The 11,413-nt window shown below is 36.6% G+C and overlaps 1 protein-coding gene across 2 annotated transcripts in view; it reads right to left on the bottom strand.

Annotated features, from left to right (window-relative positions):
- The window catches only part of LOC139959985 (heparan sulfate 2-O-sulfotransferase hst-2-like), a 60,608-nt gene extending 51,967 nt beyond the window's left edge, over positions 1 to 8,641 (bottom strand). Inside the window, exons 1-4 of one of the 2 annotated variants that reach the window (XM_071957954.1) lie at positions 8,229 to 8,641; positions 6,679 to 6,749; positions 4,407 to 4,541; positions 3,529 to 3,638 (exon numbers count right to left, since the gene is read on the bottom strand). In XM_071957954.1, coding sequence (XP_071814055.1) covers positions 3,529 to 3,638; positions 4,407 to 4,541; positions 6,679 to 6,749; positions 8,229 to 8,406 — 494 coding nt within the window. In that variant the 5' untranslated portion in view covers positions 8,407 to 8,641. The remainder of the gene's footprint in view (positions 1 to 3,528; positions 3,639 to 4,406; positions 4,542 to 6,678; positions 6,750 to 8,228) is intronic. The other variant, XM_071957953.1, reaches the window with a different exon arrangement.
- Between the last annotated feature and the right edge of the window lie 2,772 nt (positions 8,642 to 11,413).

Genomic DNA, 11,413 nt, shown 5'->3' with positions numbered 1-11,413 from the left:
ATTAAATATAGTCCAAATGGTTATATGAGCTTAAGTATAGATTCAAATTGTCCTGCTGGAGTTTATAGTTCAGCCATGCATTAAATATTTATATTATACCCAACTTTATCAAGTATGCATGGACATGTGTGTGAGGATGGATATCTGTATTACCTTAATTTTTAGCAATGTCCTCCGACTTTATCAGGGATATACCTTTTAATAGCCCTGGGCTAGAGTATTTGTAATGGCATTACCTTCAGGCAAACAGGAACAATGAACCATATGGCCTCTATTCTTCAAGTATATATTCCATTTAAAATATAAATGGTTTTTATGTGAGGATTTAGCCCATTATGTTGCAAAAGAAGATGTTGTAAGTCCTTATATGTTTGAGAGTAAATCTTACAACATTTTCTTCTGCATGTATGAGAGTTAGCGTCAACTGACATATTGGTAAAACAAAACAAATCAGCCCTCAAAAGAGTAAAATAAAGTGATATGAATTCATGTGCTCATGTTGCAGACAAGATGTAGTACTCGCCCCTAATTATTTTCTTACATGGTCTGAGGGTTAACATAAAAAAGCAGTAGAGGCAATTGTGGCGTGGCTATTATTATTATGTCGTTGCGAGAGTGATGACGCACTCTGTACGGACCAGGTGTACTGTGTTCCTGCCAGAATTTAGTAAAAGGTATACAGTGTGTTCCTGCCTACTTTTCCGTATTTAAAGTAGTGGTAATGAGTGTTCCCTCATGTGTCCACAGGGTAACTTGATGTTCCGAAAAATGTGTTATAGCCCAGGGTAACTTTGTGTTCTCACACGTTTCGCTGCCAACTGCAGAACCAGGAGTTATTTAAACAATGGTAGCATAAGTTATTGTATACTTATTGTCATAACATTTACTTCATAATCCAATTGATTTAATACCATATTTCTTGTTCAAAGAGTTGCTTAATTTATTTTAAGTGGACTCTGATGAAATTCTCGCACATATAGGAATGAGGGAATATTAAGTTAACATACTGTATGAATGTAACACTATGTCAGTCGGATATGTTATAATAGCAAAATTTGTGAACACGCTAATATATCAGAACATTCTAACATTTTCTTAACTATTATTCCTCTTGCAGGGTTTTGCTTTATTTTATAAATAAATTAGAAAATCTACCACCGAGCCTTGTTGTCATCATTTCCTGCCTTACATGACCTGTGTTTGAGAGTGGATTCTCATTACTGTTGAAGTTATTGTATCCTAATGCATAATTGTTAAGCATGAACATCACACCCGGCATAAACAAATGATCTAAGCCCTGGCTGCATTATTTAAATCTTGCTTGCATTAAAAAAAAAATCTGAGAAATACCTTATTTGACTGAACTTATCATGTGTCAGGGTTCTCGCCAGTTTTTTAGTCAAACCGGATGGGCCCAAGTGCCAACGATTAAATTGTATGTTGTAGGTACCTGGTGTGGTGTCAAGTGACCCGCGTTATTGGAGGGTCCAGGGAAAGAAGCCCCCTGAAATTTAAGCGCATTTTTTTCAGACTAGCCATTTCCTTCATTTATTTACATGTTTTGTAGTATTTAATAAGTCAAACAGCAAGTTTTGCCCTAACCTGGATAAATGCATGCACATTATTTGAGTTATTTTTGATGTCTTGGGTTTATTGGTACATGCACACTATGTCCTGACATTGCATGTGGTGCCTAATCATGTCCTGTGTTTTGGGGGATTGTGTCATTTTTTTTCAGACTAGCCATTTCCTTCATTTATTTACATGTTTTGCAGTATTTTAATAAGTCAAACAGCAAGTTTTGCCCTAACCTGGATAAATACATGCACATTATTTGAGTTATTTTTGATGTCTTGGGTTTATTGGTACGTTCACTCTATGTCCTGGCATTGCACATGGTGCCTAATCATGTCCTGTGTTTTGGGGGATTGTGTCATTTTTCCATACTAGCCATTTCCTTCATTTATTTACATGTTTTGTATTATTTTAATAAGTCAAACAGTTAGTTTTGCCCTAAACTGGTTAAATGCATGCACATTATCTGAGTTATTTTTGATGTCTTGGGTTTATTGGTACATTCACTCTATGTCCTGGCATTGCATGTGGTGCCTAATCATGTCCTGTGTTTTGGGGGATTGTGCATTTACAAACTAGCCATTTCTTTCATTTCTGTACATCTTTTATAGTATTTTATTTAGCTCAAAGGGTTATTTTGCCCTTAAATGGTAAATAGTATATTTTACAGACATGTCCCCACCTTACACACAAGTTTCCTACAGGTCCCGGGTTATGTGGAGAAAATGGGATGAAAAAGCATGTCCCGACTTTACTCATTGGGTGCGTATGTATGTATGTATGTATGTATGTATGTATGTATGTATGTATGTATGTATGTATGTATGTATGTATGTATGTATGTATGTATGTATGTATGTATGTGTGTATGTGTGTATGTGTGTATGTGTGTATGTGTGTATGTGTGTATGTGTGTATGTGTGTATGTGTGTATGTGTGTATGTGTGTATGTGTGTATGTGTGTATGTGTGTATGTGTGTATGTGTGTATGTATGTGTGTATGTATGTATGTATGTATGTATGTGTGTATGTATGTGTGTATGTGTGTATGTATGTATATGTGATCTTCCCGCAAGCAGGAACTCTCGAAAGAAGCCATGGAGGCTTGTAGACTCGCAAGCTGACCGAAGCCAATCTCTCGGCACACATCCATTTAACGTCCATGTTGGGAAGTTGTTATTGAACAACACCCTTGCCAGACGACACACATTGCTGTCGGCGGGGAATCGAACCGGGGATCTCATGACTGGGAGACGCCGGCGTTAACCACTAGGCTATACACTCCGCCGGTGGTAATCTGGACATGCTTTTATTTTTGTGGACATGCTCATATTATTTTGGACAAGCTCATATAGTTTGGACATGTCTATATAAATTTGGACATGCTCATAGTAATCTGGACATGCTCAAATTATTTTGGATATTTTGCAGCATATATGGTGTAACTGAAAGTGCCAAACTGGTCACTACAAAATTGAAGTTTGCAGTTAAAATTCAACCCTCTTGTATTACTTTTCGGCTCTCTTTTAAATATTTTGGACATGCTCATACCATCTTTCGACACTCTTATGTTAGTTTGGACATATTCATATTATTGTTGGACATACTTATGTTAGTTTCGACATGTTTATATAAATTTGGACATGCTCATATTACTTTGGACATGCCTATATTGTTTTGGACATTTTGAAATATATGGCATTCCTTACAAAGGTTCTTATTTAAAGGAAAGCTTCTTAATTATAATGGATCTAACTCGAGACGAATTTTGGCTCAATAAAATGTCAAGGATGCTATAAAGGGATCAACACCGTCAGAAGTTTTTAGGAGCTCTGTGTTTATACGTAATAATGAAACCAATAAAGTAGTGTTAAAGAGAAAACATATGTGAAATGCCTAAAAATTCAATAGACTCACGTGAATGTTGTTCTAATGTTACGTTGTAATTCTTACCTTTCCCAAGGTAGAACGAAAACATTATGTCCTCTTATTAAAACAGCATCTTTACTAGATTCTTGGTAGAAGCTCTTCAGTAGAGAGGAATTTTGCCTTAAAGTTTGACTCTACAAAGAAACAAATAAGAACAAATTCCGCTAAAATATCGTATTTAAAACCAAATGAAAACTTATCCATTTATAGACGGTTCAGTGAATTTTCAATCATTACGTCCAATAGAGGACGAAAATGTAAAAATTAAAACTATGAGTTTACTAAAGTACTTGGCCTGCAATAACTGATGGTTTGGTTAAGTTATTAAGTGGAACCTCCTGAAAAGCATCCGGTTATTTGCTCTGGCTATGCCAGCCTTGCAAGCTACATGTGAAGTTTAAAGGTTTAATTTTCCAATTTTCATGGTTTCCATACTTTGACCTGTTTACCCCAAATAACCGTTGACCCCCTTGAAAAATGGAAATGATGATTTCACTAAAGTATGCCCACCACTGCAAGTGATCCGTTAAGCAAAGTTATAAAGTAGGACCTACTTAACCATGTTCTCTGGCTATGTCAGACTTGCAGACCAAATATGAAGATTAAAGAAGGTTTACTTTCTAACTTTCAATGTTGTCATACTTCGACCTGTTCACCCTATAAAAACACACCTGGGAATTTTCGTACTCCCTATAAGACAAAGCCTACATACCATTAATCAAGTTTAACCGTAAGAATGACTTTAGGATCTATCGCATTTACAAGTTATTCAGACTTTGACCTCTTTTGATCCTTTTCATATATTTTTTTTTTAAATATTATTTTTTAGTTCATCTAGCCATTTTATTTCAAGTAAAAATTCCTTTAGATACTTTATTAAAACTGAGCTAGCTGCTCATCACCTTTGGTGTAAGTATTACGGGACTTCTTCCTTCCTTGTGTTTACCGATACCATTTCTCAGCGTTAACTGATTGCTCAAGGTTGTGAAGGTACGACTTCCGGTTTTCGGCATCACGTTGTAAATTATCGTATAATCCTATACAGGAAAAAACAATATAGTATTCTAATTGATAAGTGATAAATAAATAGGACTTGCATGCAAAGCAAGCAGCTCGGTATTTCACGGCTTACTTTTTACAGTGATAACGCATGCATGACGATGACGACGACGATGACGATGACGATGACGAAGACGATGACGATGACGATGATGATGATGATGATTGTTATTATTAACATGTCTTTTGTTTTATTAATGAATATGATTTGATTCACCACGGAAACTCTTCCTGCTCTAGCATGGTAAAAACATTTGTGTACTAAAAGAAATTACACAGTGAATTAAATTTGTAATGCCGGACGAGCAAAATACTACTGGTATAAACATATATACATACCTTTATATTTTAGTAGGGTTGAACGAAATTAAACATATAGTAATAAGTATTAACCTAGTTTTGTAATATCAGCTAAGTGATTTTTTCACGAATGACGAACCGAAAAATGAAACACCGCCTTTTTTGCGTCAACGTTTGCAACGAGCAAGATGTGACTGAAAACTGACTTTATTTCCCGGAAAACATATACCCATGCAGCTATTCAGTATTTTGAGAAGAGAAAATATTGTTTCTTTCCAAGACCAAAATTCTCATTTACAGAAAACATTGAAAGGTCCGTCAGGAAGGACCGAAGGTCCATCACTCTTAGAGCTACGTATAAAGCATTCACAGAAAACAATGCAAATAAGTACATTATATTTCTATGGACCACATGACGCCCCCGCCCCTCCCCCCCCCCACCCCAACAGACAGGTGTGTGGGTTGGTGGGTATAGTAGGAGTTATAGAGTAGGCCCTATACAGCAACGTATATACTAGCGTACAGTATAAACGTCAATAGCCTGCCATTACAGGAAGTATATATTCCACTCATAAGTAAATTATCTTGCATGACTGTATTACAGTACAGGAATTTATCACGTTATGGTTATGATATTGACACTGCTCCCACCCAGCAAATGAATGGAACCAAATATATATTATTACTTTACTGCATAAGTAACTTGATATGAATCTAACCAATATAGCAATATAGTTTGAAGTTGTTTGGTTTACTCAAATTACGGTGAAATCCAGCTGGCCTTACAATAGATAATATATGTCACACACACACACACACACACATATATATATATATATATATATATATATATATATATATATATATATATATATATATATATATATATATATATATATATATATATATATATATATATATATATATATAAATATATATATTTATATATATATATATACGTGTGCAAGCGTGTGTGTGTGTACTTAGAATAGAATCGCATTGCTTGAATAGTGCACGACAAGCTTGTTTCATTGTTTCTCACTCGTCAAGTGCTAATATGCGATTGTGTTAAAGTGTGTCATTTGAAATTTTGTGTTTGTCAAGTGCGTTTGGTATGCAGCAAGTATTTTCTTGAATGTCTGCAATACGACATCAGAGCGTTTGTTAAGCGTTGATTCAAAGGGTCAATAGATACCTTTCCTGTATAGGCATAGATTGCAACGTTTGTGGTGTTGCTGCATGGTTTGGCGTGTTTCAATATTTTCCAATTAATATCGAACTTGATTTGCCTGTCATTAAGCGGCCAGATATGTTTGCTAATTTCAGTTTCGTACTTTTTGTGTTGGTGTGTGAATGAGGCTATTAAGGTTGTTGTAACGTGTCTTAAATTCAGTTGCACAAAGTCCAAAGTACATTTGTGTATCCCCGTGTATCACCATCATTGTAATTGCGTGAATATTCAAGAAGAATTAAACTAATTGTCTCAAAATCATGATAACTGATGGTGATTTGAGCACAGTTTAGCAGTGCATTTGTCAGTGAAGGTTCCGCAACGTGGGCTAACGACCACATGCATGCATGAGTAGGCGTACTAAGCTTTAATTATCACCTCTTACAGCTCAAAGTCTACAAGTTAGGTTGTAATTTGTAAGAGTTATGACACTGATGCACGGCTATCGTATGGCGGGCCGGAAAATGACGAATGACATGTGTACGTTAATGGAACAATTAATGGTGGTTATTCACCTTCATTTGGTCGGATACGTTACACGTGGTCAATCAACAACCCGCTTTACTCAGTTCACAGCTACTTACCGTTCCTCCAAGCACTTTCTTAGAACAATCAAATGGTTCTGTTTTAGTGGGCGTCGGCTCGTTTTCATTTTCTATAATAAAAAAACACGATATGATTATTATTATTATAATTTACCGAAATAATCGTTAACATATTATTACATGTAACCTATACTGTGATATAAACCATTATAGTAGTTGTCTGTAGGAGTTCATGATAACCGCAAGGCGTATATAGCCATATGTGTGCGAAGCTTAAGTCTCTGTTACTTCCAAAAAAAAGGTATATAGCCAGAGCACGAAAACCAAACAACCACACTACTGATCCACTCTGATTCCCACCTTTGGAATCTGTCGCCGTATGATCACGACGATGTGACACCTTTGTCAAGCAAAATGCCCAATAATGATATATTAATATTAAAGGTCGGTGGTCGGATCTATACTGTGTACTGTTCACACATATGATCACGTGATCTTTGCCTTCTCGCCATGTCTAGTAACTTTTCCTTTTCTTTGCCAACACGCTTGACTATACACACATTACATTTATATTTATACTGTAACTGTAGCGTTACAACTTATATATTATACTGTAACTGTAGCGTTACAACATATATAGGATTACATGTGGGTCTCAGTGCATACTTAGACTGCGTTTGAGCCTGATAAGCTGTTTTGTGTTTTGGGACCAGGCGGTTATTTGATTGGCTTCTTAGGTACCCTATAGTCGTCAACAGAATCTCAGCAATGTCATAGGCATCCTTATGCAAATGAACCTTTCATTGTTTCAACTTGAACTGTTGTTACAGGTACCTTACATTTCAGAAGGGTCAATTTTGTACTATTGTACTAGGGTTACACTTTCAGGCGGACGTACACTACTCTTATGAGGTTGTTTTATTGTTCTTTTGAACTGGAAAAAAATGCTGTGAAAGGCTAAATGGTTCATGCACTGAGTGGACACGTCATAATGTAAGGTGACCAGACGTCCCCGATTTTCGGGGACAGTCCCCGATTACAGTGTTCTGTCCCCGATGAACAAGTGTCCCCGAAAATGTCGCCGATTCGTCAAAATGTTCAGGAATTTCGAAAATATCCCACATTATTAGTAAAATAATTGTAAAAAAAAAATTAGTCAAGTGTGCAGTCGTAGAACGGAACTAACCAATAGTTCAGATGGGCCAGTGTAAAGTGGAATATGCTAGATCGATCTAGCCTAGCACTCTTTCGTAAAGTAATTAAAATTCATCTAAGAAAAAGCTACATTTTTGAAAATAAAATTGATATAACACGTGCTTCTAATTATCACCATTTTACATCTAGGCACTTAGGCACTTGAAAATTTTCCAAAGGGGAGGGGGACACTCCCTCCCCTTAAACCCCTCCCCCATATCTGTCACGCAATAAATGTCCCTGATTCCAGTCAGGCAAATATGGTCACCTTATCATACTGTAATAACAAACATGTCATTTCGTAGTGAGTAGTATTTCACTAATGACTTTTCGAAACTTGCGTCTTACCCGTAAGAAAGAAAAACAGGTCAGATATTGGCCGAAATTCAACTCACCAGTAATGGATTTCAATGGCCACGATTCACGAGTATTGAAGTTATGTATATGTTGAGGCTCTCTCTTCGTCTCTTTAACTCTGTTCTCCTTTAATTCCGTAAGATCCAACAGTCCAATAAACACGAGGGTAAACACAACAGTCATTAAAAACAATTCTCGAAATGTAAATGCCATCATGCGGCGAGGCTGGCAGGTTTCGGTTCTTGTCTCTTTGTATGATTTAACATTGAAAATGATAAATTTCCCTTCTATCGCCTGTTAGTTTTAAAGTTAACAATATTCACGTAAAATCCGAAATGTATGCATCCCTGTTTGGATGGCCATGCAACGTACATCACTAATGTGTGTTCACTCTCCTGCAGCACTAATAGCTTTTGCAGACGACAACCGCTGGAGTGTAACTGTCATTGCAATCGATATCTGAAATAAAAACCTGCACTGAAAGTGTGCCCTCTATTTAATGTGACACGGTTATGGCAAGCCATGTGGGACAAACACTGCATAATATATCCGCGTATTAATTCCAATATATACGCGTATTAATTCGAATATACATGTGTTGTAGCCTACATGTGTAAAGTTTCGCTTTTTGAAGCGATCTCGCGAGCCCGCCAAAACATTTATCGTTGGTATATGTACACAGCAAGAGCGGAAATGTTTTTCGTGTATATTCTAATTAATCCGTGCATATATTGGATTTAACCCCCATATGTATTTTGTTTAATACGTGTATATATTCGGATTAATACGTGTATATATTCGAATTAATACGCGGATATATTTAAGCCATATGATTGGCTAATAATATATACGCGTATATATTCCAATTAATACGCGTATAAATTCCAATTAATACGCGGATATATTATGCAGTGTTTGTCCCACATGGCTTGCCATACACGGTATCCGGAGCCGCATATCTCTATACCATAAAGTAGGCCTACTGTACGCCCACCGATTTTCGAAAGAGTAGGTGAGGGCGCACTCATATTAATCTTAACAGGCGAAGTAACAGACAGCAGAATGCCAACGGGGTCTTGAACAAGACAAGACTACTGGTGGTCTAAATATTAGACCAATATATGACTCTGAGATTTTGACACCTTCGGCCTCCCAGGAGCAGTGTACGCAAAAATTTGACAACTGAGTAAAGAGTTGTTTTATTACAAGTGACGAAAACTTTAGGCTCAGGCTCCGGCATAGCAAAGAAATCTGCATGATCATGGCGGTACAGAAAATCTGAAGGTTTCATGAATGGCCAACGTACATGTCAGCTATATCCAATGATGGCCAGGTAGGGTTTAGCTATAGTGAGAACTTTGACTACAATTTATCACAGCATGTTTATCCTACTATACAACTTTTCTTAAGTTTTATTAGATAGTTAAATATCGTATTTGTATCAATTATCAGTCGTACTATATTGTGTGTTAGTTTATGGATTCCATTAAGGCTTAGAAATTATATTTCTGGGAAATATTGACACCCGTGATTTGGAGTGAAATTCCGTTGACAGACGGGCGTGTGACACATATTGAATTGAATTTATTGTCCACAATCGGAAATTCCGCTTACACAGGTCGTAATCGGAAAAGGCAATAGTATAAGTATCAATAGACTGCGATATACATAGAGTAATACAAACATATATACATAAAGTCCTAAAAATAAGAAACTTATCTTCTCACTTGTGAATTAAATATATGGATAGAATTAGGCACAAATGAGTATCTGTAGCGGGCTCTAAGTGTACATGGTGGGCATAAACGCAGTCCAGAGCGGTTGTAATTGTAGTGCTCAAACAAAGGGTGTGTTGGGTTTGCATGATTTGTTTCATTTCATTGCAGACCCTCTCATGATACAAGCACTCTAACGAAGGTAAGTGAAAGAAAATAAAACTGTTAGCAAACTGCTTTTATCCACTAGAGAGCCTGTGTAAGAGAATTTGTAAAAGTAAGTTGGCCTGACGTTGCGATCCTAGCAGGATCTTCTGCAAAGGAAGGTAACTTGAACACCGATTACCCACTGAGCAACTTTCCTAGATTGCTCGAGCCTCTTCACATCGATTCTTGTAACATTGGCAAAGTAACAAATTATGTTATAATTCAAAACACTTTGAATGAGGGATTTATAGAACAAGCTTTCATGGTTGTTTTAACCACTCTGATGTTCTTCAGTCTTTCCCAAGAAATACAGCGTCTGATTTGCTTTCTTATGTACAATTGTGGCATTACTAGACCAATCAATGTTGTTACTCAGCGTGGTTCCTAAGTACCTATATTTATCTACTTGCTCTACTTGTTCCCCATGAACATAGATGCAGGGAGCGTGAGTTACTGGCTTGCGACGGAAATCTATAATCAGCTCCTTAGTTTTGGTCACATTAAGTTGTAACAAAATAATGATCATCGCACCCCTGGACAAGCTTTGCAATCGTTGTGGCGTATGAGTCAATGTCATATGACAGGTATAACCAGTAATGACAGTATCATCCGCATATTTGATGACGCTACAATCACTGGTCATACTCTGACAGTCGCTGGTATACATGGAAAAAAGCCAGGGGGAGAGGACACAGCCGTGAGGCGCACCTACACTTAAAATAAATTCCCATGAGTAGACATCGCCTATACCTTCACCCTCTGAGGTCTATTTCTAAGGAAGTCATGAATCCATAGGGTAATTCGGGGAGAAACACCGCATGCGATTGATTTAGCTGTAAGTCAGTGTGGGACAATTGTGTTGAATGCACTAGAAAAGTCTTTAAAAGTATTTGGAAGAGAAAACTATTCCACACATTTAGTTCAAAACACCATTTCAATTTCTTGTCCCTATATATACTCAAGATATGGTTGGTTGACTGGAATCCATTTTGACAGGCTAAACTCATGATTCTTCCAGGGAGTAGATAATATACTGTACAGTAGAATGCCAGCTCTTGAAATACCTTAAAAGTTTTTAATCCAGGACTTTTTTTTCTAATTTCTTATGCTCATAATTTCATTTCATTGATTGTTGTCAATTTTAAATGTATTTTTTTCCTTTTCCATTGCCATCTTATTGTTCACGTTTGTATTCTTATTGTTCTTATTATCTTATTTTCATTCTACTTTTACTATTTGAGGGCCTCAGGGGAGATCAGCTTTGCGCTAACCGAATGTACCCTTTAATGTTAAATAAATAA

This window comes from Apostichopus japonicus, chromosome 19 (genome assembly GCF_037975245.1).
Source record: "Apostichopus japonicus isolate 1M-3 chromosome 19, ASM3797524v1, whole genome shotgun sequence".
Taxonomy (NCBI): domain Eukaryota; kingdom Metazoa; phylum Echinodermata; class Holothuroidea; order Aspidochirotida; family Stichopodidae; genus Apostichopus; species Apostichopus japonicus.
This window is presented reverse-complemented; position numbering and strand designations above follow the sequence as displayed.